The sequence below is a fragment of the Tympanuchus pallidicinctus genome, unplaced genomic scaffold, assembly GCF_026119805.1.
Source record: "Tympanuchus pallidicinctus isolate F22 unplaced genomic scaffold, pur_lepc_1.0 scaffold13, whole genome shotgun sequence".
In the NCBI taxonomy this organism is placed as follows: Eukaryota; Metazoa; Chordata; class Aves; order Galliformes; family Phasianidae; genus Tympanuchus; species Tympanuchus pallidicinctus.
The window spans coordinates 6,039,096-6,065,891 of record NW_026294648.1 but is presented as its reverse complement, the minus strand read 5'-3'; the positions used below and the strand labels follow the sequence as shown (position 1 = coordinate 6,065,891).

The 26,796-nt window shown below is 41.4% G+C and overlaps 2 protein-coding genes across 2 annotated transcripts in view; one reads left to right on the top strand and one right to left on the bottom strand.

Moving 5' to 3' along the window:
* The window catches only part of DCX (doublecortin), a 125,011-nt gene that overhangs the window by 13,205 nt on the left and 85,010 nt on the right, over window positions 1-26,796 (top strand). The window lies entirely within an intron of this gene.
* SERTM2 (serine rich and transmembrane domain containing 2) lies at window positions 325-5,349 on the bottom strand. The gene is made up of 2 exons (XM_052673269.1): window positions 5,000-5,349; window positions 325-1,356 (listed from the first exon to the last, which is right to left on the bottom strand). Exon 2 carries the CDS (start codon window positions 794-796, stop codon window positions 518-520), a length of 279 nt encoding a protein of 92 aa, XP_052529229.1. The 5' UTR covers window positions 797-1,356; window positions 5,000-5,349; the 3' UTR covers window positions 325-517.

The following is a 26,796-nucleotide window of genomic DNA, read 5'->3' as shown; positions in this document are numbered from 1 at the left end:
ATTTGTTTACTACTGAAAGTCTGCTGTACAAACATGCCATTCAAGTAGGAAAGATGTTTCCTATTATCTTTCTTAAATAGGAGAAATGTCTGTGAATTTCCAGACCACCAGTTATTTCTGTATGTGCCCTGTAGGCTTTTTGCACTTAGTCAAATAACTTTGAATAGTCTCTTCTCAGGTGAAGAATTTAAAGGCAGAGCAATAGGACAGCAAATACAGACTCCAGTACATGTTCTGATATGCACCTCTTTGTTTTGTCTTTCCTGGTTACACTTCTCATCATATTCTGAAAGGGTTTTTAGAGGATTATGAGTCTGACAGCAGTGATTTTCATAATGTAAGTTTTATTGAGGGTCTTGCACGCGTTGCCTGGTGAACAGCCAGTGGGTCCCAGCCAGTCAGTGTCTGAGTTCATGACACCAGGTCTTTTGTGCTGCTGTTGATGGTTATGCAGGAAGTTACAGGGCTCATACAGGTGGGCAGAAGTTCCTTCCACCACATCTTTTCATGGGGGTCTCTAAGTGGTAGGAATCCTGAAGTGCATTTCCACATCTGTGAACTGCTGGCCATTCTCAGTGCTCTCTGGAGGTGTGGTGACTGGGGAAACAACATGCTTCAGGCGCAAAAGCAAGGTGAAAAGCAATATGAGAAGGATAGCCAGAACTGTTAAGAACAATCCCACATACACATAGAGACCAGAATATTTATCTGCTGCTTTGTCTACTTCTGTAGCCAGAGTTGGATAGTGAATGCGTCCAGTCAAGTTTCCATGGAATTTGAAATAAATCTCAGTCATTGCTGTCAACTTTGCTACATTTTTTTCTATTTACTTTCAACTTCAATGTCTTACCTCACTGGTCTCAAAAAGTAGGTCAAAAGAAGACAGATGGTGATATGACTTCTGTGTAAAATTCAGGAGGAAATGCTATCCTCTTGTCCTCAATCTGTTTCACAGAGTTAGCAGACTGCAAATAATAAGCCTTTGTAAACCATAGTTACTATCATAATGATAACAAGCACTAGACTTGTATTTTACATGGCCACCAATCTTCTATTTTGTTCTCAAAATCCTTGGCTGCTGCTTCTAGTAGGCCACCTCCTTCGGAAGGTGAGATGCTTTGGTTCTCCTTCCAAATTGATCTGCAAGGGGTTGTATAATCTTGGTCTTTGCAAGTGCTGCTTTCCAAAAAGAGCAAGTTTTCTACTGGCTTTTCCAACAGCAGGTGGTTTATCCCTGCATGAGAGGGGGAATGTTGGTGTCTGCTGGGAAGTTTGTGTGTTAATCCAGGGTTACTGATGCTTGCTTGGAATATAGAATTTCCAGTTTCTTGTAACGCATTGTGAAAAGTTGTCTGTCTAGAGGGAAATATGAGAGAAATGAAACCAAGTTTAAAAATAGCCTAATGTGTATGTGATAGCTTTAGGTAAGAAATGAGTTTAATCCCTTGTTGTGCTCCTGTGAGCCACTTTGGCTCAGTGCTGCTTCTGATCTATTTAACTGGAGACTTGGGCAAAGAGGAACCTTATGAGGTTCAGCAAGGGCAAGTGCAGAGTTCTACAACCATGGAGTAATAACTGCATGTGCCAGTACAGGTTAAGGGCTGACCTGTTGGGAAGGCAATCTGTGGAGAAGGACTGGGGTGTGCTGGTGGACAACAGGGTGGCCAAGGGCCAGCAGTGTGTCCTGGTGACCAAGAAGGCCAATGGGTACATCAAGAAAAGTGTCCAGCAGGTCAAAGGGAGGTGATCCTTCCTTGGAGGAGAGGTCACATCTGGAGCGCCGTGTCGAGTTCTGGGCTCACCAAACCAAGAACATTTTCTGCAGGTAACTTTTAGAGAGAGTTCAGTGGACAGCCACAATGATCATCAGGGCCTGAAGCATCTTCCTACTGAGGAAAGGCTGAAAGTTTTGTGGCTGTTCAGCCTGGAAAAGACTGAGTAGAAACCTTGTAAATATCTAATGGGCAGGAATCAAGTACATGGGGCCAGGCTCTTCTCAGTGATGCCCAGTGACAGAACAAGGGGCAATGGGCACAAAGGGGAGCATGGGAAATTACATATAAACATGAAGAAAAACTTCTTTACTTTGAGGATTACAAAGCACTGGAACAACCTGCCCAGAGAGGCTGTGGAGTCTCCTTCTCTGGAGTTGTTTAAAACTTGCCTGGATGCCTTCCTGTGTAACCTACTCTAGGGAATCTGCTTTAATGGGGGGTTGGATGATCTCCAGAGGTCTCTTCTGACCCCTATAATTACATGATTCTATGAAGTTTAGAGGAAGACCATGCGAGTCTAAATATTAGTCTCCTCTGGTTCTTACTTTAAAGGTAAGAGGAGGCTTCACAGTCTATGGCATTAGGTATCTTAGAAGGGAACAAGAATCCAGCCAGTGCCCTACACGTGTTTTTTATTTGTTAGGACCCCTTGTTTCTTTTGCTGGGTATGCTTATGTGTCCAGAATCCACTAGGTATGGTTGAAAAAAATTCCCCTGGAACTCTCTTGGGCATGTAACAACTGGGTTGTCAGGGTACCTATAAACAGCAACACCTGTTTTTGTTGGAATAACTGAAGTAAAGCATTTGCATTGTATTTCTGTAGCAAGTCTTGCAAACCGAGGTGAATGAATTTTTTATGTACAGATCATAAATCTCCCCAGACAACAATGTTTACAGTATACACAGAAATCCTCACAAACAAATGCAGATAATACTACTGTTAAAAAAAAAAAAAAAAAAAGGGTACTAGAAAGAAATTTCCAGCCCTGTCCAAGGCTAGAGTATGTATAGAAATGTTTGTTTTTCAGAATATGCAGTTTGATGCTGAACGGCTTGGGAGAACTTAAGATTTGAAAGCTTCAGTTAGGATGTGGTGGGTGCTGTATTACTCTGCCCCCCAGTGTACCAGTGACAGAACAAGCAACTCTTAAGTATGCTTAAACATCCAGAGATGCAAGCTTGCGGACTAATCTTGTTGTCTGGTCTTAGGGCAGCCTTGGGGCATCCTTCAAGGTCTCTAGCAGTGAGCAAAAATTGCAGCGTTGTTATATAGTCTGTGGCAGTGACTTGAGCAGGTTTGGAGCTGAGGCAAGAGCAGGGGATGTGAAGGCTGTGTTATAACCAAGCACTTAGCCAATTATAGGGCAATGTATCTTAACTCTGTTCTTCAGACATAAGTGACAAGTATTCCCCCATGAGGAATATTCTCATGACATAAAGCAAGTGGAAATTAATATGGCCAGTAACCTTCGTATCATTTTAAACCTTTGTATTTAAAGTAAGATTTCCTTGTTGATAATGAAATGTAGTCGATCTGGAATCTGACGCATGCGTTAAAGCACAGAGCAATGCCCATCTCATCTGCTGTCTCACTAAGAGCAAAAGTCAGAGCTGGTTTCTCTACTTAAGCCATTAGGATCTTTCCTCCTTTATAAAATTAGAATGCAGAATGCTAAGGACATTAATCTTAAGTTCAATAATTAACTATAAGCCAAGACCTTGAATTGAGAAAGCTCTGCTAATAGTATTAGCAGAGCTAATGGAGCAGATTAATAATAGAAATATTAGCAGTAGAGGCTTGGCTTTCATTTTTTTGTAGTCTCAACTATAGAACTGTCAGGGGCAACCAACTACTCAGGCTGTTGAAAGCTGTGAACTTAACTACATCTCTTTTTTTTTCCCAGAAATAATTCAGTAGCCCCAGGCAGCACTAAAGATTTCTGCTGTTCAATTTGCCAGTGATCTCAGTGAATGTATCTTTTTGGATGTTAGTAAATTCAGCTTGAACTCCCTCATTTAAGGAATGCAAACTTGAAAACTGTGGAGATCAAGGTAATGTGAAAGTAAATGGGTTCACAGAGGTTCTACAAAACCTGTGCATAAAGCAGATTAGTATTTATAACTTTGTGTAACTCATAGTACTACAGACAAAACCTCTCTGGCTACCCTTTGAAGACCAGCAGTACGAGGACAAATTAAGTAGAGATTTATTAGAGAGCAGAGCAGCGTAAGTGTTGCCAAACTTCACTGTGATCTATGTTCTTCATCAGGGCTTTGTTGCTTTGCTCTGGCTGGACAATGTATCAGTTTCTAAGGAGTGTCAAGCACCGTTAATGCTCACTAATGCTCAGTGGATACAGGCTGATTCCAAACAGACACTTCCTTTTCAGCACTTTGTGCTCATTTTATGCAAGGATTAATAACAAAAACAGAACATTTGATTTAGTAACAGAAAATGACAACAGCAAAACAACGGTAATGAAAACAGATGCCCCGAACAAAACACCAATAAAATTTCTTCTTGGAGTATGTCTTAACAAGAGAGCAAATCTGAGCCAAAACTTCATCAGTGCTGCAATTACCACCCTCCTTCTGCAGCTTCAGGAACTATCAAGATTTTCCCCATTCTTAGGAAGCCCACATGGCCCCTTCGCATCTTTGTCACCTTCTAGGTCACAGAGAAGCAGAAAAAAAATTCCTCCCTCCCCCTCAACCATGCAGACAGACATCAGAAATTTGTTTTGCAACTCGTGTCTTATCTCACTTATTTCCTTTTACTCCCAGATTGCTATGTGTCACCTGCTAGTAAGGCATCTCTGAAAGTGAGGGCAACTTTCGAGTTCTTTTGCTTTTCCAGCCAATACTAACGTTACTGCAATGAGTGAAGTGGGACAGAAGAGAATGGTTATTCCAAAGCAGTTTAAGGTGCTCTGAGCTGTCTGACAAGCACAGAAACATTTCTTTTAGAGCACAGACATTGCCAGGTGTATTCTGTCTAGGTGACTTTTAGAGATAAGACAGTGTTGAAGAAATGCAAACAAGGCATTTAAGTATCAGTTCCATCCATGGCTTGCATTTTCTTCAGGGAGTATCTGAGAGGAAAGGGGGAGTGTCTTTTATTTCAGTGGTGGTGTTTTTTGTTCTTATGCTGAAGTGCCAGATAGTATGGTAGTGTCTCAGCTGTGACAGCGCATAGGGAGAGAACAGAATAAAGCATAGTTACCTTTCAGAAGCAGGAGTTTTGGGATTAGGCACTAGAGCGGCTGGTTCGGACCATGAGCTTGCTGGTGATGTATCAAGGCATATCTCCTCCTAGGTAGTGGGATTAGTACAAAAAGATTTGCAGTCTTACTGTTGGATTCAGTGCATTTTTAGTGCATTTGGCATATCTGTTGCTGTCTTCTCCTTTGCTCTTGAATTTGTGTGGTTTAATGTCAGGTATGGCTCTTATTCCAAGTCTTGATGTCAATTTACAATCTGACTCAACAGCATCAGAGCTGGTGCTCTGTTCTTCGTAGGCAATAGAAGCAGAAAACAAGGAGATTTCTCTTTGTGTGCTTCACCGCTTGGATCGCAGCACTCCAACGCTGCTGTATCTTGGCTGCAGGAGAGGAGGGAAAGGAGGGAGGCTGCCAGCTCATCACACACAAAGTTTGTGCAAGGCTCTTAACCCTTTCGTGCTTGCAAGTGGTAAACAAGACTAAGCTGCCTTGTAGTTGAGGAGTAAGATGTGAGTCAGGAAGAAGCAGTATCAATTTCTTTCTAGTTTTCTGCAGATTGCAGAGGTTTTGTTTTGCTTTTTGCCTCTTGGGAGGGATTAGCTGGGGAGAGCTCCCAGCTGGGCTCCTGTTTGCAATCATGGGCAGGTGTCACTTTTCAGCTGGGGCCCTCAAACATTGCTCTTTGGGATTGTTGCTTTTTATGTTGTTGTTTTTTGGTTTTTTTTTTTTTTTTTTTGGTGCTTAGTGTCTGGTATTCTGGGGAGGTGTCTGTGGCTGTTTTAGCTTACAGTTCATTTATCCCCTGAGGTATTTGAAACTGTTACAAGTGTACTTGTTGAACCAGCTTGAATGCCTTGTGGCTAAAAAATTTTTTTTTGCTTGAAGCTCAGCTCTACCTGCAGAAAAGAAGCAGGAGGAATTGAAGTTGATGTGGGAACCTAAACAGTCCTGATCTCAAGTCACTTGACCTGCATTTATTACCTACCCCAAGCTGACAAATGCAGGGGTTTTGTGTCCCTGTCCAGTTACTATACAAATCAAACAGTATGAAAATTAGAATTTTCATTGTGTGCACATCTCAGGAAGGTGACAAGGATCAAGATTGCTTACTTTACACAAGGTGGCTCAGTTTTCAGGGGAGCAGATGTCAGTTGGGATGTTTGCAATGGGTTTCACCAGCAGAGGAGCACAGCTGGAGATGACCAGGATGTAGACAGGGAAGCTGCAGTTTGTGATTGCCAACCACTGAACTGCATGTAGCTGGGTTTCACATGCAGCCTGAGTATCCATTCCCCGTGTTCTTTGTGTCCTTGCTAAACCTGACCCACAGGCCCACAATTACTGTGGGTTTGCGGTAGCTTCCAGTGACCAGAGGCTGTCATTCATTCTCAACCTGTGCTTTGGGCACTGACGACAAGGTTTCCCTCTGGAAAGGAGATCCCATGCAAGTTTGGGAAAGAGCATTTTTTCTTTCAAGCATTGTGTTTGATGAGACAAACACTTTATCTCCTTAGAACAGCTCTCTCCTGGAAGTTTCCTATCTCAACTGCCTGAGCAGACGGCCCACAGGGTGATGAAAAACAGCTGCATAACTCTTTTATCCTTTTTGGAGTGAAGGAGTATGTTACAAACCCATCCTTCTCTGGATATCAATATCTGGAACTCACAAGCACAGTGTATTCTTGCAGTGCTGCACTATATAGGTAAAAGATAGTCTTTATCAAAAACTACAACTCTTCCCTCTGAAAAGCAAGGTTTTCTAAGGCAGATGTGTTGCTGATCTTACTACATGTTTTCTTTGTTGTAATCCTTTATGTACTGCCTTATTTTGCTGTTTGTGCTATGATTCCCCGAGTGTGTATTTTTACTGGAATCAGTCCAGTTTCTCCTTTAGCAACAAACTATCCAATGACACCTCAAAACCCTGGGAACGTGTCCTTTTATTTAAGGAGAAATGAGTGAGAGCACTGTTTAAACAAATTATGTTGTGGGTTGAGTTATGAAACTCAGAAGAGGCAGACAGGTGTGTGTTGAAATCCTGCAAGCCAGCTTTCTATGTAATGCTAACGAGTGTTGCTGAAATGAAAAGATCTCTCTCACCCTGCAACCCAGCTTCTCTGCTCAGCTCTTTTTCCCTTTGTTGTTGTTGCAGGAAATTCTCTCTCCCTTTTGTAGGACCAAGCTGCTCTTTGCTGGATGGGCATACTTGGATTTCTTGTTTCCTTTGTAGCAGGGTATAATAAAGACAGATGAATTTTAGATAATATCACAGTTTATACCAGCTGAAGCTAATAATTGCTTGACTGACTGCTGAATTCCTGAGTTGTTCATGTAAGGCTTTCTCTCTACGTTAATTTTTGGAACAGTCAATGACAAATTTGTGTGACATAAAGGTATACAAATTACCTTGGAAATACACAGATAAGAATCTAGTGAAAATAATTTTTCAAGCAGCCATTAGAAATTTGGAGGGTGAAGAGCAGAGTCCTCATTAGGTTCCTTCCTTCACATTGCTTGACCTGTGCAACAAGTTTTGATCAGTTAATTTTAGATATCTTTCTCATAACACTCCCACAGCTAGTGACATTTGGTTTTAACAAGGTCCAAGGAGATGTGAGTGATTATTAGTGGTTATAATCTGTTTATTTCTTCAGGGATTCTTCTGTTATCCAAATTTATGAATTCTATAAACAGACAAAAGATTACTTTGGATCTTTCAAAATTTATTTCAGTGCAGCTGCGGAGGATGAAGACAGAGTTGGGCTCTCCTCTCTCCCCATGTTTTTGCAGCTGAGACATCCCAGGTTATTCGAGCTGTCATCTGCAAAGACCTTTGATAATTCAGATCTGTGTGTGGGAGGGCCAGCATTGAGTGGAAGCCTCTTTTGCTAATGTAGATGATATCTATTGAACTCTGGAAAAAGGTGCAACTTGGTAGGTGTCCGTGCATTTGCCAAAGATGACAGAAAACGGAAACAATGTCTGAGTTTTCAGTTCTAGGGATGGAAAATGTGTTAAATTAGAGCAGATTAAACTCAGATGTCATGTCTGAAATGCTTTCTGTGTTTGGATGTGCTTTCTGCTTGCTTTGAGGTTACAGTCAATACCAGTTCATCACTTATGTATTTGTTGCTATCCTTACCTTTTCTCTTGTTAAAACAGCTTCCCTTTTCCACCTATGTGGTTAATCCCTGTAGGAGAGTTTGACTGACTGAGCTGTTGTGCACTTGGTGGGAAGGCAGGGCCAACCTGGGGAGCTCAGGTGTGTGCAATGTACTTAAGTGACCAGGAGTGGAACCAGGAACCACCTCCCAGACCTCATTTAAGGATTGGCAATAGAGGAGAGGGATTTCTAGCAAGATCCCTGCCTACCAGAGGCCTTCTAAAAGTAAGCAGGTTTTTCTTCCATATCCATGGCTGCTACATTTCATTGTTCTCATTTGCTGCAGCCTAGGATTGTGCCACTCCACTGTTATTGCTGTACTTTAGAGGAGAACACTGCAGTCAATTGGATGGCAACCCTGAAAGCAAAGGAAGTTGCCTGGAGTTTTGTTTCTTTCTTAGACCACAAAGGATCTGAAGTAAATGTACTGATTTGTCTCTACTTCATTTCTTCTTCACAGAAAGGGAAAAATTACCACCACTTCCTCAGTCTGTCAATACAAAGTGCTACGGAAATGCATGTGGCCATGTGCCCACTGCTCCAGTAGAGCTGAGTCCTTTTTCTCCTGTGCATTCCCATGCAATCTTGTTTTGCCCAGTACAGTGTGCCTCAGAATGCTCATGTGTTTGGACTGAGTCTTATTGTTTTGAAAGGCTTTGGGCTATTTTGATGACTTGGTTTTGTTTTGAACTTCATTCTTCAAAAATACTGCAATGGTTTTGTTTGTTTATAAAAACTCATTCTCCCACAGATAACTCAAGAAATTCAGCCTAGCATGATGCTACTGCTAGTTTTAAGGAACATTTCTAATCTGATTTACTGTTGTCAGTGAAGGACTGTGTTGTCCCCCAGACTGAATTCTGTCTGAAACAGTCCTAAGCTTTGTTTTCCTGAGGGAGCTTGTAAAGGTTGTCATTGCAGATCCCCTTTCTCTAGGTAAGTCCATGGGATCAGTTTAGCTCTGGTAGGGCAAGGTAGAAAGAGCAGTGTTGTATGAATGGGTTCCACACGAAATGCAAGTACGTAACTGCCTCCTTCCACTGAGGTCCCACACAGGTCCTTGCAGATCTTGAAAAAAATTAGTTGAAAAATGAGTCAGAGATAGAACTCAAACCAGATACTGTTCTCCAGCCCATGGTCTAGATTATTACCATTACTATTATTCCTAAGTAGGACAGCTCTTGCAGTACTTATTCTTAGGGACTTCAGCACAATTTCTAGACCTGAGAGCTTCAGGGAAGTCTGGAGAAGCTTTTGGATGTGCTGATCATCTATTTTTGCCTGTCCAGTTGTTAAAATACAACCAGAGTAGCCCTTGCTTGATGTTGAGTCACTGTTTCAGTTGTTTAAAGTCATTTATTTTTTTTTTAAACACTCATCAAGCTTGTCTTATGGCCCAACTGCACTACTTAGTGGATGATCTTGACATGACTGACTGTGTGCAATAATTGTTCATAACTGGGCCTTATTTTATCAGCAAGGTAAAGAATGAGCTTCCAGGAGACTAGGTTGTTCCTCTGGATGATGGACAAATCTGCACGGGCAGTGCAGGTTTTGCTGGGATTTGGGTAGCTCAGAAACTATTCTTCCCACTTCCATAGTAGGACTTGTGCTCCAGCGGAGACGTGGCATGGACGTATACGTCAAAGCCAACAGCTGATCTGTGTATATACATGAAATGTGAATGTTTTGTATTTCGGTGCTCTATGTAGTTTTCCTGAAATTCTAGATATTCTTGATGGAGCCTGAAAACACATTTGCTCATTTTTATTTTTTTTTTCTACATTCTTTGCCTTCAGTCTTGCCCCATGCCCAGGCTGTGGACAACTTAGCATTGCCTTCATTGCCACTTAGTATTGTTTTATGGCAAGTGAGTGAGTTGCTCTCGAGCTGCTGGACCTGCTGTCACTACAAGGTCCGTCTCAGTCCCCCAAGAGCAGGACCTCTCTGTGCAGGGAACCCTTTGACTCTTGTGGGCTTCACAGTGTTCTGCCTGCAGGACCAGCTTGAAGGGTTGAGGATGCGATTCCCTGAGAAGTGCTTCACAGAGCAGATGATGTTAGACATAGGGAAGAAGTTTTTCTCTCAGAGTGATCAGGCACTGGAAAGGCTGCCTGGGGAGGTGGTGGAGTCACCGTCCCTGGTGGTGTTCAAGGGGCATCTGGATGACGTGCTGTGTGATGTGGTTTAGTGCTTGCGGTGGCAATGGTGATGAGGAGACGATTGGACTAGATTTTGTAGGTGGCTTCCAACCTTGTGATTCTATGATTCTATGTTGCAACATGTGTGACTGTATCTAAAACTTTTCTCAACTGTGCCTCTCCCCTTGTTACAGTTGAAGGTACCACCTGAGCTTGCCAGGCAGTGCTGTGATTGCAAAGTCAAATGGACTTTGTTTAGAGCTCGTCCTGAGCAAACTTCCCTAAAGCTGGTGTTCACTCTTATGCAGGGTGTTATTTTGGTCTGAATGCTGAGCGTTTTTGAACTTAAGCACTTATAAACTCACTACTGGCAAGGACCCATGAGTCACTACTTTCAGAACCTTTAAAATATGATCAGATATCTTGAATTCTAACCAAATCCTCACAGGCAGACCATAAAGCTGTATGCACAGTGGGTAGAGTATAGGGAAGGCTAGCTGCAAAACAGTTAAACTCTTCTCTGAAATCTCAGATGTCACATTATTTGCATGATTCACAGTTAACAGATGGGTTTATGCCCATGTGCAGGGGGGAAACTGTTCTTCAGTTCCGGTCATTAAGTAATAATTAAAACAGTTTATACTGTAAAGAAAACAATTTTGTGATGACCCTATTACATCATTTCTTATTTCTTGGGTTTGTTTTCATTCCGATCTTGAAGAAAATCCCTTTTTTTCAGTTCTCATGTATGAAATCTGCTGCTAAGGGGACTTTGCCCACCCACACAATTTGACTTTTCAGATATCAGCATTTCCACCGAGAGCTGGATGAACGCTTTCAAAACCCGTCTGGAGTAAATACAGTTGAAATCTTTGCACAAGGAGAAGGGAAAAAAAAAAAAGTAGTAGATGCAAATGTTGCCATCTCTGCTCTGCCACCTTGTGTCATCATGATTTTGAATAAACTCAGTTTGTATCAAAGATAAAGAAAAGCGCAGTAAAGCTTAGCTGCTGTCAAATGTACTAATAGTTATCACAGTTTAAGCTAAAATGATACAAAATCAAGTGTACAAAAAAGCCATTGCTGCATTACCTGACTGGCATGGCATGGGATTAAATTGTCTAAAAATTGAGATTATTCTGTATGTGTCTGTTTCAAGTACTTTCATCTGAAGACATTCAGTCTAGCCTTCATAAACTGTGCCATAGGTCTGAAAGTGAGTGGTATCAGTGCTGCTCAACCCCCATTTTCTCCATGTGTCTGCTTGTGAATACCCATACAACACAGGAAAATTCACCTTAAAACTAAAGTGTTCCTTATGGCCTCTGTATGCATGGGGGATATAATGCCTGCTGGGACCAATGTCAAGATCACAGATGTCTGGTAGTGAGGCTTGAATTGTATTTAATGTGGAACTATTGGTCAGTGCTTATAACTGGAAAAAGTCCAAGTTATCAGTGGGAATAGTACCTGTGCCTCGTGCTGTTACTTCATAAAGTAGTTACTCAGGTATTTTTCTTTAATCCACTTCCCAGGAGTTGATCCTTCCCAGTAATAGAAATCTTTCTTGCCACGACTGAGTTCTTCTCTTGCCTCTGCCTGAAAACATCTATACCTTAATGTTTGTCATTTATGGCTGAAGAGCCCAGAGATCTGTGCTGTGATACAGACAACATATGTTGCCCTGACCCTGTATCTCGCTTTATTCTACTACACTGAAAGAGCAAGAAGAGTTATGTCAAATAAAGCAATTTTGAAATCATGTTTGACTGGATGAAAATACACTACTGTTTTTCAGCTGAGGTAGAATAGTAGGAGCAAAACATTATCAGTGATTTCAGGTTAGTTCTGAATTTAAATCCCCAATGGATGCTCTTAGAATGCAGAAGAGGAGCAGAGCAAGTAGTATGGAGGAAATTGCACAGTGTGGCTGTTTGAGTTCCCCCTGGTTTACTGGAGGCCTCTTTGTATGACAGCTTTTAGCATCTATTTCTTTCCAACAATAGCGAGACAGGATGTCAGCCTAGACATTCTCTTAGTCTTGGTTGCAACAGCTGTTGCTATGTATTTATGGCACAGCCAGGGAGTGTTTCCACTTGTTGCCTTTGTCTGATAGCAGTCACAAATTCCTTCTTCCTCAGCCTCTGGGTCTTTTACAGAACAAACTCAGTGGCCGGTTCCACTTAATTACTATTCATTTTCAGTGAAGCAAAGTTGCTGTGTGACTGTGTGCTTAGTTACTGTGTCTGAATATTAATAGCCAGTTTGGTTTTTTCCCCCAAATCTGTGTCACAAAAAAACATGCTTTCCTTCCATCTCCAGAATCAAGTTGTCTGGGAAGTCACTGTTCTGTGAAAAGTCTGGACAAAGACCTTATTGAATTTCCCTTTTTATCAGCAAACTGATCTCTCCCTTTATTTTTAGCATGTTATCAACAAAAGTTGCTTTATTGCTTCACTGCTTAAAAATGAAGATGTTTACAATACAGATAAACAGTTCTACCTAGAAAAATTTTCCACATGGTTCTCCTGATAGCACACAGCATGAAGTCTGCTGCTTGGTCATCTGGTCCTTTTCTTTTTAGGTTCAAAATACCTACTGCATCCTGCTCATTCCACACAGCCTTTCTTAGTTCCCACTGAAAATAGGAGGTGCAATTACCCTCCAGATTCACATTGCTGACCTCTCCCAGCTTCTTAAAGCCAGACTTGTCTAGTGCCTAGGCATTGATTCAAAATACCAACTGTGTAGAGATCTTATGCCATGCTCAAGTGATGCTCTTGAAGAGGTTTCTTGTCCTGGGAAGCAGCGGCCAAATAAGATGTTCGTTGCTACAGGGGAGAAGACTGAAGAAATACTTAATTGATGCTGAAAACTAGCTTTTTCTCTGGCAGGTTCCTGTTATTCCAGTACTCATTCCATGTACCAAGATTCAAAAAAATGCCAATTCTGAGCTAGATCTGCTCTCTGTACATCTATGTGACCCCACTGGTGACAGAAGCATTCAACCCTTACCCTGACAATAGCTTTAGGAAATATTACTTTGTGTCAGTGTCTGTTATGTGCCTATGCTGCCTTCTGTAAAGGGCAAATGCTTCATTTCTACTTCTTGAAGAGATAGCAGTTTTCTATTTTACTTCCTAACGCCAACAAAATCTCTTCATAGAATTTTAGTCTTGTGCAATAGCAAGAAGCACAAAATCTCTACCTGCATGCAGTTTATTGTTAACTTTTCTTCCTGCTTCAGCTGCTCTTCTAGGCTCAAAATAATCAAGAAAAAAGTAACAAGTGTACAAATAGTGCAATGAACTTTTCATCTCTTAATCTGTGACTAGACCACATATAATGTATGTGATGTTGTGGGTCTCTCAGCAGGGATGAGGCCTACAAAAATTATCCTGAGAATAAACATGTACATTTCCATGAAAGTAAAGTGTAAGAGATCAGACCTGAAGAGATCATTCACACATTCAGGTGTGAAGTCACTGTAATGATGACCAAGGATTGTGATAGCAGTGCTCTCTGTTGGGCTGCACCACAGCCAATCCTCAGTGGAGCCATGGTTTCCCTAGGCATTTTTCCACCACCTGTGTTTTCAGTTCCCAGAGTTGGGCTTCCTGGAAGAGCTGTTTGTGAATGTGATGCCAGCATCATCACCAAAGCAACTGGCTCCTTATTTGGCCTGTGCAGTCCTGAGCAAATATTGCAGTCTTAATATCACCAGCAGGTGCTACAGCTACCCTTTCTTAGCATCCCCTGTCCATTTAGGCAGATATTAGTGCTGGATTTGGTTCTTTGAGTACTAACTTGTCCACCTATGTTTGATGTATTCCTCTCGATTGTGAAAGGTGAATTGTTGAGTTCTGGAGGCTAACAGAGAGTTTGTAGCACCCAGAGGTGCATGTTTCCTTGAGGGCTGTATTGGCCTTCCAAATATCATTAGGAGGCAGACTTGCTGGAATTCACTCTATCAATATGGAACGTTACCAAAGTCCTGAGTCTGTAGTCAGATATGGGCTGGCACGGCCCTCTGACAAATTCTTGTTACTCAGCACAGAGCAGAGATTTGCATGTTATCCATGTTTCACCAAGCCTCACTTTAAAGCTTAAAATATGTCAGTTTGTGCTTATGATGCTGGAGAAGTCTTGTTCAAAACCTACTATTGAGATAAATGCTTTTACAAGGATGGAGAGAGGCTGGTCTAGAATTTAGTTCCTCAAGTCTGTGCTAGCACTCATTGCTTTGCAGTATTAACGTCTGCAATCTACAGCCTCCATCCTGTCCCTCTTAGTTTCCTTCTCTGCTCCTTATAACTCATTCTGCATATTGTCCATTCTTGTTCTTTCTAAGCTGTTCTCCTCCACCCCCAGCTCACCTAAGGCACAAAGTTCACATGAGCAGAGTCAGTTCATTGCAATGTTCATATTTCAGTGAGTGGGTCATATTGGACAGGGCTGCAATAGAAAAGCAGCAGCCAGCAGCTGTTTCCCATTTATTCATATGTAACCTCTACAGCACTGTCAGCAGAATACTAAACAAGATTTTAGCATTTGCTTTTTTGGTTGGTTGATTATCAGCCAATTGCTCTTGAATTCCAAGACAAAGTGTCTGCATGTCTCATTAGCAGGGTTAGCAAATCACTGCCACAGCGAAACCTCAGCTGCTTTTAGTTGTAGAACACAGTTGTTGGTTGCAAGTATCTGCTTCCTGTGACTCCTTTTGCCATGGACTCTTCTCTTCATGGACTGTAGGAAAGCTCTAGGCCATACCAGGTTGAAAAGAGATTGTCACACTTACAAAAATGAATGCACCTTTTCCTGGTTAAAAACAAAAACTATCAACCTAAGAAGCTTTAGTTTCTGTCCCCAGTGTAAAAATGTATTGGCTGATTCACTCTTGCTGGCCTGGAGTGACATCTAGGTACCCATGCATGTGTTTCAGGTATACCCCCAAGAAGATCCTAAAAGATCCTAAAAGATTGCTGTGGTGAGTTGAAGCTCCTTGAAGCTTCCTCACATTAGTGAATTCACACTCAACTTCTTCACCCACTGTACATTCTAGTAAGCAGTGGCTATTCAACTGGAAGTAAGGAAAAGTGGGTGGAAAAACCACATCAGAAGGGATGGATGCAGTCCTGTAAGTCCTATAATTAGAGTCTTGCTTTCTCTCTGCACCTGGTTTTGTGTCCTCCCAGCATAACTTGGTTGAACATAGTCTCATGCTGCCAGTTGTTAGGAAAAACAAGCACACACACAAAAAAAAAAAAAAAAAAAAAAAAAAAAAAAAAAAAAAAAAAACCAACAAAACAATACTTTTATCTCTGTTGTAGTGAAGGTTCCTTCCTGCAGTATATTTGCAAATACTTCAGGAAGCTACTTTTAAATAAAGCAGTTGCCATGAATTAAGAGGGCAGATAGCAAGAGTCAAATGTATTTTCTATACTCTAATTTTGGCTTGGAAAATTACTCTAACTTTTCCTGTTAGTTCCAGTGATGTAGCTAAAAATCCACTGTGTGAATCAAGTCCAGCCCTAGGAGGAAGCATCTAAACACCTTGCAGTGTAACAAACTCTACTACTTTATGTGTATGTTCTCTGAAAGGGAATTCAAGTCTCTGAATCTTCCTGATCCAGCTGATCTTATTTAAATTAGCTGGAAGATTTGTACTGCTATCTTTTCTAGCCATAAAATTTATCTTACCTTTCAACAATTTGAGGTATTTCATTTTCAGTGGCTGTAATACTACAAGTTACCTTCATATTGTATGAAATATACTCATAGTTTGTGATGTGTGGCCTGTGATACAGGGTGTTCTGCCAGCAAGTATTTCCTCCAAACAGGGCAACATTTTTTAAAGAAACAAAAACAACAGTTTTCTTTACTGCTCTTTGTCACAGAAAAACAGAGTCTCAGACGTGTTTGTAAGATAAGGCCCACAAATGAGTAGTTCAATTCAAAGGAAACCCATGTTAATAAAATTTGGAACATGTGTCTCTATATTCAGCAGTCAGGACTGTCACTTCTGGAGACAAATCCTGTTTTTTCTGGTAGTGGGACACTGAGTTTCTCAGCTCTGCTAACATGTACTGATTCTCTTTGTTGCCCTGCTTGTAACCGTCAGAGCACATCAGATTCACTGCCATTTGAGGTAAGACTTGTTTTATGCGTCTGACAAGAAACGTTCAAATGTCTGAGGTGCTTCAGGTAATTCATCTGAGAAAGAGGGTGAGTTTCCTGCACAGGAAACATGTTAACGTGCCTCAAAGAACTACAAAGAGGCAAATGAAGGGTGCACGGGAGTAGAGAAATTCCAGTGCCATTTTGTTCAAGCAGCAAGAGAAGCATTTCAGTTGTTCCAGGCTGATCTTGTTTAGGTCTCAGTACACTGAAATACCTCCCAACACTCCTGATAGCCTGAGCATGATTTTCATTTTCTCCATTGAAGCCTCTTTGTCCCTGTTTTAATCTTGAAGGCGACCAGTCTGTTAGGGAGGATGAAGCGGTTAAAGCAGTATGCCTGTTGAAAATACTTGGCAGTAAAGATAGAAACCCATTGAAATGCCCTTCTGTTTGTCTATGTCTAAAGTCATAGGCTTTAATTTAGCAGCTATTTGGTTTACTTTACTCCTAACTTTCACCCAAAGATGCTTTAGTAGCATGAAGTGGTGTGAAGCAAAGCCAAGGACTTTTCAGAAGGAAAGTTTTTCTAAAATGGTGAAACATGGAAATAAGCTGTTCTTAGATCTAGGCAGTATGCCAATTATTGCTGTCTTAAAGATAAAGATATGTACCCAGCACACAAAATACGAGGCTGAAAAGCTCTGAGTATGGGTGAAATAACATGACTGTCTCAAAAAAATACTGCAGATCTGGTCAGTGGATATCAAAGGTCTGACAGTTTGTAATCCATTTCCCTTCAGTGACAGAAAGGAGCTGGGATGTAACTGTAATATTCTAAGAAAGTGGGTAATGCTGGGATATCCACTGTTTCCATCTATTATCTACTTAGCACCACTGCTTCCCCCAGAAAACAATGGGATGCTGCCAATTTTCATGCAGCTATGGTTAAAAGATCTGAATGCATTTTTTGATTCCTCTGCTTTTGTATTCTGCATTGCTATTAGGCTGGCACAGTCCAGTTTGCCTACAACAGTCTTCTGTGGCCTTTGTCTTCCCTTGATGGTTTAAACTGGAAGGTTGGATGTCTTCTATCTTATCTTGCAAATATCTATAATAGCATAATTTTTTTCCTAGAAATTGTTCCTACTTGCTGCTAAATCAAATATCTGCACTGTTTCTGGTTATAGCTTTGAGCTTTTGTCCTAGATTTCTCTCCTAGTTCTATCCTAAGATCAGTCTTAGTTTTCTGTGCCTCAGTTTGCCACCTGTGCAACTGACTTAATTCTTTGCTCTCCCACCTTTCTGACTGATGGGTTTTTAATGTGTGATTATGGCCACCTGTCTTTTTTCTCAGGGACAAATGTGGTCTTCCATGCTCTTTTTTTCCTCTTGAATGCTTTGGTTTACATATTTATTTCTGCGTATTGCATCATGGAAAAGCTGGTGCTTGGCAACACAAATGATCACAACACATCACCAGTCCTTAATGAACTTCACTGGACATCTCCAGGTAAGGAGTGTAGCTGCCAAACTGATGCTTCCTTCAGGAAATGTTCTGTACCTCCCCTTCATTTGGAAAATCTGTGATTATTAAATCACTCCAAAGGAAAGGGATCTGTTGCTGGAATTCATTTAATAATTCAGCGTAAGCCCCAGATTTCTTTTTGCACGAATGAAATTTGCCCTGTTCACAAAAGATCAGCTCCCAGGCTTCTAGCTTACTCACACAACCCTTTCTTAATTAGGTGGCAGAAACTATCAAAGCATGGTCCTCTTTGCACCACAGATGACCTTAGGGAAACAAAAAAGCTCTTCATTGGAGAGGTCCTGGTATCCCTGCCATAAAGAAGAGACTGAGATTAATTTCTGGAAGAAGATATGAATGTATAATTGCTGTGTGGCCACTAACTACAGGCATTGTCTCCTGTTCTCAGGCAGCAGAGAGAGAAGATGGGCTCAGCTGTGACACTGTGGGACCCCTTAACCTGACTACTTACTTTTTTCTCATCACACAGCTATACTTCTCTTTGCTTTGGTAGGTTTTTTAAATACCTGGGTGAAGTCTGAATTAATGTCATCTTGGACATAAAGAGCAGTGAAGTTTGGTTTGCAAAGCATAACATTTTCCTTTGTAGCTTGAAAAGTTCCTGTGTAAGTGCAAGCAGATTCTTTTTCCCACTGCATAATCCAGTTAGTCTAGTGGGATATAGCATGTGCAAGTAGGGTGCCACTTGAAAAGAGAGCCACAGACATGATGATTCCTATTGTTTATGTCTTTAGACTAACCTTGGGTATTTTTGCATTAAAAATCATAGTGGTGTAATGGCTGTTAGCTCCAAATCCCCACTGAAGTGTTATAAAAGGATCCAACTAGGGACCTGAGTATTTAATCATTCCTTTTGCTTTTCAGAAACCATTAATCTATTGAAGAGAAATTCTACACGGCCAGGGTTTCAGGTCTATGTTAACCGGAAGACCTTGTGCCATCTTTTGTACCTGGGCTGGGGCAGGCTTTGTATGACCTGCACTGCAACAGCACCTGATGCTCATCAGTACTATGACAGCTATGCCAGCTGGTGGGCTGAAAGTAGGAGTGGGCAAGGAAGATTGTATACAAAAGCTCAAGGAAAAAAACTGCTACATCCTTTTATGGCAATGAACAATTTTTTGTCAACCTGTCCCTCTTCCCCCTGTGGATAACCTGAGAAATCTCTGCTAAATTACCTCTATGACCTATACAATGAACTACAACAACTCTCTAGAGAGTCCCCCCCTCATCTGTAAGTGTTATAGGTACTGCTTCCCTTTAGTGAACATTGCCTGCGAAGCATCTTGTTCCCAGAGACCCATTGCCTCTAAATTCAAAGTACATTTGGATTCACAATGGAAACGTTGAGTTCTTATTGAAGGTTTCCTTTAGCTGTATCCAGAAGCTTCTGATTCCTCAACCACACAAGGAGATTCCATCTGAATAAGAGGACTCCTTTTTCCTTGCTCATCCCTGTGTTTAGGAGTTCCTGAAGTGCAGAAGGTAGAACCACATTTCTGTGTTCATTTATGTGTGTAATCCCTGCGGTGATAAAGGATTTATCACATTTAAACTCTCAGCAGTAACAATTTCATTAACTTTGAGATTTCTGTCACTGAAAAAGAATGGATTGACATGCTAGAAGCCAAAAATATCAACCACGTGTTCAGTGTATATCCCATTGTTTTATTTTGTGTCAGTACTCTTTGTAAACACTAATAGGCAGTAATCAATGGGAGTATCCAGTGGCAACCACTTTATATAGTGGATTCTAGTGGGAAGTTTTGAATAACCTAAGAAATTCATTGTTTCTGGGTACTGTCAGGGATCTGAAGGCTCCAAAATGTTTTGTAAGTTACCTGACAGTAAACATTATACAAGAAGCATTTTTAAATAGAGTATAAAGATGACCCAAACTTCACAGCATGGGGCAAACACTATCAGGGGTTGGCAAAAAAAAAGGGGTACATTTGTGCCCAAGTGTTTCTTCTCACACTTTACAGTGGCTTCAGAACTATCTGTCTTGTTGTGTATGGGATACAGACCTGCGGATCTCTAACCTGACCTATTTCTATTTTCTAGTTTATAGCCAGCTCAATCAGTGTTATTTGTTGATCTCCTGATTGTCTAGTGATAAAACATTTCCTCCTTAAAATCAGCCCATTTTAGTAGCACATCTTAATTTTGTGGAAAAGGGCAAACATCTTTGTCATGTTTCCACCAGAAGACAGCTCGCCCATCCCTTACAAAGAAAGACTTGTTCTCCTGTTTGCAGAGAAAGAGATCACAGCTCTATGGCACAGCAATATCTGCAGCCCTCTGCAGGCATGACTCTCATATGTAGTTTTCTGAACAGTAATTTTTAAGGAGCCTGAGAGGGAAAAAGGGAAAAATAGAAGCGATGCTAAAGGCCTTAACTTTCCAGAAAGATAGAGCTTGATTTATTTTCTTATGCCAACAGAAGACAAACATAGTTATCTTGACTCCTATATTTATTAGGCTTTGACTACCATTCCTTACAGCTCGAAGAGTGCAGATCTTAAGAACCCACAATGGTAGGAAAGAAAAACAGCATTCCTATATAGAAAAATGCTGTAACACTTAATGTTCAAGTGTCCCAATTTTTCTACTGTAACTTGATACTGGTAAACACAAGGGGGAAAAAAAAAAAAAACCAACAACCAAACTTCTTCACCCAATTTCCTTTAAGAACTGTGAGCAGCCCCACCTGGTTTTTGCTTTTAACCAATTCTTGTCAACAGATCTGTTGAAATGGTATGTAAGCATTTACTTGGGATGTGTTGCTTGGTATATTCTGGAGGTTATTTTCTGTACTATTCAGTTGTCAAGAATTGGGAATGTGGATCATATTTTAGTATATGGTAGGTTGCTACATTTGTGTGTGAAAAAGGTCTAGTTTCTCATGACTGCTCTTCATATTACAGCATCACAATGAGGTAACAAAATGGTGAAGTGTGATGGCTTGAGCCACTTGAGCTAAAGACTCAAACAGTCTAAACGAGGTCTGTGTAAGTATCACAGAGCCTGGAATTTTCTTATTTAGAAAGATAAGCTCCATCTGTCAGTAAACTGTGTTGTGATGGTTCTCCTGTGTAGAGATAGGTGTTCGAGTCGGGGAACTTACATTTCCCAACACAGCATAATGGGTTGGCTCTTCACTACTTTATTTTACTTTATTTTATTTATCTCATAATTCTATTTCTAATAATTCTTCATTGCTAGGATCATCTCTTTCCCTAACCTTACGCTAGCAAATAAATCTTTTAAGAGCAATTCTTTTTTTTTTTTTCTTGCATGTAAGTCCCTCCCCTTGCTTTAGCCTTCTGTCTATGCTATACTTGTTCTCGTTGCTCCAACTCACCCCTGCTCTCCACCTCTTCCACAGCATCACAGCTATGTTGGCAGTGGGCCATGTAGCACTCCAGATGGCTGGCACTTGCTGCTTCTGCCACAGGCTGAGGTAATGAGCTAGTTACTTCAGAAAAAAATCCAATGCTATTTACTTCAGGGAATGGTGACACCAGAATAAGTTATTACATGCCTCATTTCTGAAGGATGTGTTCCCTGCTAGTTAAGATCTCTTTCAGTAAGGTTCCTCTAAATCTGCTCCATAACTCCCTGACTGCGGTATGGAACAGGCTGTTTTCTAATGATGGTATAGTAGCACCTCTCCTCTACTTAAGGACTGCTTACCCTTAGTATAATCCATATCATAGGTATTTTTTCCAGCTAGTGTGAAGAACATAAGGGAACAAAAGCTCTCTTGCTAGACTGTAATGCAGCCTATCCCAGTATGCAAGTAAATTAATGGTACTTGCTGAGGATGATGTAGCATTTACTCATATTGTATTCTATGTTTCAGTGCTCCAAAAAATCCTGCTTCCTTAGATTCAAGGCATTAGGTTTTGTATATTGCAGGCTTTCCTCATGAATCCTATTGTGCAGTCTCTGCATGCTCTATAACCAGTAGAGACTTCATGATAATTCAATTCATGAGCCAAACCAATGAATATTTTGCTTCTGCTGTGAAGCTGGTTTAGGCCAAGTAAAATGTATGTATATTTTTTTTCCTAGAAGGTAGTTGTGATCCATGGGAAAATGAGTAACAGCATGTGGAATAGTCACTGCATGGTAGAAGTTGTGTATGTGGTGGGGGCAGCAATAATTAATAGTTGTCTCTTCTGGGATGTTGATACTCTGCTGGACTGTGGCTAAGCTGGAGAGCTTTTGTAGAGAATAGTGAAGTTGAAACTGATGGGCAATTGGTTCCTGTTAACAAATATTCTTTGTCCTGGGGTTTGAGTTCCTTTCCCTATAGCATGAACACAACAGCAACAGTGAGTTATCATCCATCGCTGTCACAGCATGAGCTCACCCCAGTGACCTACCACAACCTCCTGCTCCGTACCAAGCGACACCTCTGACATCCACAGCCTGCTAAATCCTGCAGTGGACTGAAGAGGTAGTTACAGCAGCTGATATGAATATTAAAAAGCTGTCTTCTGAAATCTAATTGCATCTCCTTGAAATTGATAGCTATTTGGCCAATGTAAATTAAATAACTTACTGCTAATCTCTATTTTGGAAGAGAAGATAGAGAGCAGCCCTCCAATGAAATAACTCCGTATTCTAATTTAAAACAATAGTTCAGTGAATGTCTTCTCCCCTGATAATTAGCAGGATGTTACTGTAATCTCTTTCCTCACTATAACTCAAATCCCCCCCTTACAGTGGTCACTTTTTCAGTGGTCTTTCCCTGCTGTGTTCTGCTTGGTACTGATCATTCTGTATGTGAGAAAACTGATGTTTCTTGATTCCTCAGCTCTTCTCAAGAAAACTCAAATTCCTGAAGCATGGGTTTGTTGAAGAGCTAAGAAGAGTGAGCAGTTTTCAGCTTTGGATCTAAACTCTCCCTCTGTATATGCAGAAGCACAGGCTCTAGGAAAGATTAGGCTCCGCTCTGAAGAGAACAGATTCTCTGCGTGCATTCAGGTTGTGTAGCTCAGGCTGGTAAGGCCTGGTCAGCAAGCAGTATCCTTCTCATGGCTTTTAGTACAGAGCTCAGCTGAGGATGAAAAGTGTGCATACTGTGGGTTGTGGCTTGTCTGAATGTGAGTTCTGGCTCTATTCCTCTGGATTCTGTTGGGTGCCTGGAAACCCTCGTTCTGTGTTTTGATGGTGTGAAACAAAGCACTGCTCCTGCTGAGGAAGCTCTTACTTGAACTCTGAGGACTGCCAAACTTGCTGCCCTCCAGCCTTTAAAAATCTAGGGAGACTCCAAATGTTTACAGCCTTCCAAATGTTAGCTGCACATAAAACTTAAACCCTCTCATTCCATGAATTGTTGGTGGGAGGGAAATATTTGAATGGTAATTTACAGCGCAAATTAGAATTTATCATAGAGCTGGACAGAAGGAAATCTCAAGCATGGGGACTGTATGGGAACTGCTGAGTCACGGCCTGAACCTCTGATTGATCACCTGAGGTGAGCCATGAGCCAGCCAGAGGAGCACAGGTGAAGGCAATTCACTGTGCTGCCAGAAGGGGTGAAGCCAGGATGCACCCCTCCTAGACCTATTTAAGAGCTGGCTACCAGTGGGGAAGGATCTCTTCTGGAGATCGCCTCTGCTGGTGTTTTGTGGGTGAGTCCAGGATAGGGGTAAGCCTTCTATTTATTCTTTTGTTGTCATAGTCTGCTTTGCCTAACTCTTTTGTTTATTTTGTAATTATAACATCCTAGTATTCTTTGATTATACAGGGACATTTAAAAATGTGATCTAGACATGAGGGTTTATATTCTGTCTGAATTGGCAGTGTATAATTTAAACCTATACTTCAGACAGTGTTTCTTAAAAGAAACTGGTCCTTTGCAGGGGTTTTGGAAGTATAAAAGAAAACTGAGACTCTTAAATCTCAGCAATGTATGACCATGAGCAGGTTGCGTGAGCTTCTCATGTTTTAGCATTGAGAAGCCAGTAAGAATTTTACAGAACGAGTTAAACTATGAAAATGGGTTAAGGAATGCCACAGGGATGTTATTGTTACTAATACAGCGTGGCTGCAGTAGGGTTTAAAACAGCTGGATGTCTCCTGTACCCTTCCTTCGAAGTTTTAATTGCAAGGACGAAGCTTCTCTGACCCTCTGGCTGCCACCCACACTGCAGGTCTGCACGGCTCAACAGCCACTACAAACTCCTGAGCGGGTTGCCATCTGCTGGCATTGCCTTTAACTGCTTCCTCTTGGGGCAGCGAAGGGAAGGGCGTTTACAAAATACGGGGAAGCAAGTCTGACGTGAAAATGCCTGATAATGTTTTCTTTAAGTGTTTTCTAAATTCTTTAACCAATTGTCTGTGTTGGTTTAGCAGGCCTTGCATTAAGGGGAAGAAAGCTGTTGTATGAGGAGCCTGTTCCTGGTGTCTGTTGTAATTTGAAATTTCTTATCACCCAATGGGCTACATGAAACAAAACAGTAATCAGCTTCTGCAAAGCCTTCTTTTGGTCTGACGTGAATCAAACAAGTCACATTGCAGATTGTTTAAAGTTTGAGCAAGGTTCATTCTGCTTTTCAAGATCCTGTAAAGTGCAAAATGAAACAAACAAAAACAAGAGCAAATCTGTTCTCAGTTTAGGGATGTTATATCACTGAATCCTACTGTGCAAATGGAGAAAGATTTGTGTAAATCTGGCTGCGTCATTTTCAAGAAGCTGCAGTCCAGCCCTGACTACCCATTCAAGATGTCTGAGATGTTGTTAGCTTCTTGCAAGTGTATCAATGTGTGCTGAAACTTGTAGGAAGAAAAACCAGGTTATGGGAATTGATTTCCTAAGAGGAAGTTTAAACAAATCTATCAGCTATCCGTTCCTTTGAATTAAATCACTATCATTAAATACTAACTATATTGTTCAGCTTTACCTGAAATTCTGATCAGAAGTGATCCCTTGTAGTAGGAAGTAGCATCATGCTGTACAGACACTGCCTGTTGTGATGATGAATAATCATTACATGGCTCTCAGTAGCTGGGTAGCAATCAGGCTATGCTACTGCCCACCAAGTTGCAGGGAAGTGAGCGTGTTCCAGAGCTGGCAGTGTCCTTGCAAGTCATCAAGGCAAAAAGCCTGTCTGCTTGCTCCTTTCCACAAAGCAGGAAAGAAGGTGGGAAGTGCAAAGTGTAGGAGAGATCATCTGTTTCTTTTGCCATAGCAATTCATCAGATGGACTAACTGTTGTGCCTGCAAATCCTTCTTAGCATCTCACGGCACACACTACAGCACTGCTAGTGAAGCACAGTGCTGCTTACGAGCGCATGATGTCCTCCCTCTCTAGGGAGCAAATACTATGCTTGAGAGCTGCACTTCCTCCAAACTGATGAGTCCTCGAACGAGGATCGCTTCGCACTCCGATACTCAATTTCACCACATGGTGGCATCGTTGCTGTCTTACTGATGCCTACAGCCCGAGGATCAGCCCAAAGATCTATGAGGTTTGCACCGAGGTTTTCACGGGCGTCCCGACGATGATTGCTGCGGGTGCTTGAGGAGTACGACGCGGTTCCGTGGTGCTTTGTGAGGCACGGTGGAGGTACCCTTTGTGCACTGAACTTATGCATTCAGACTCACGTCTGGCTTACTGTTTCCTGTCACATCTGCCAACCTCACAGGGAACCACTCTGCACTGGTATTGCTCTCTCTGTGAATGGCCTGGATGTGGTGTGACATTCCACTCCTTTGTGATTAACGCTGTAGAAAGTAAAACTAATCTCCTTTCAGGTTCCCCTTTCGCATCTCAATAGAAAAGGCAGGGAAGGAGACTTCAAATGGATGTCCCATGATATAAAGGTGGTATGGTGACATTCTGCTGGGATTTGATGTGTACTCAGCACTAGGAACTGAAACCTGTTGTTGCAGGAGTACCTCCACTTGGCAGTTCAGCAGATGCTAACAGAGGAGAGAACAGTGGTTATGACCAACTGGACACTCATTAAAGCCAGTCTGGTACTAATATTCTTTTATTACAACTAGCAAGGATCGAATCTGATGTTTTGCACTATTACGGCGTTTCATCAGTTGATTTATCTGACTTGAGCCAACTTGCCTTTAGATATAAAGACCACCCTCAAGTTCACAGTGAGCAGAGAGCTGGTCCCATTTGAACATGCTAGGGCTTATTTTTCTGGAGTTGAGCTCACGGGAAATGTCTGTATTTCTTTATACTTTCTGAGTAGACCCTTTTTGGCTCCAGCTCTAGTGATTAATAAGTGTTAAGAATTGTGGAGTATAAAATGGAAGCCTTTTCTATCCGGTGCCTGAAATCATATAATCTTTGCTTGCTCGGAGTGTTTACATAGTTGGTTCTGGGTAACCTTTTATGAGATCTTGTTAAATTGAATATACTGGTAAGGACAACTTCAGATGAGAGATCAAGACTATCTTCTAATCTGGTTCTTGATCCAAACATTGGCTGTGAATCCTGATGTTCTGGTACAGTTCTTCTGTTCAGTCAAACAGTGGTTTACAAAGTAAAGTATGAATTTCACAATTTGCCTCAGAGGTTGAGAGCTCCAGGCTGGTGTAATTTGTCCTTTTATTACCTCTAGTCTTTTCCAGTGCTATGCTGCAGAGTTCAAAAAAAACCCAAAAACTTCCTGATGTCTCCTAAAGCCACTAAAGGTATTTTTCATCTTCCATTGAAAGTTTTAGTCTTGTAGGTCAATTATCAAGAAATTAGTAGTCTTGACCATGAGTCTCCTATGTGCTACGATGCGGCCCATAGACAACCTTTGAGGAAGGAGAGATCTAGATTTCTTGTGGCTTCATTTGTCATGGCC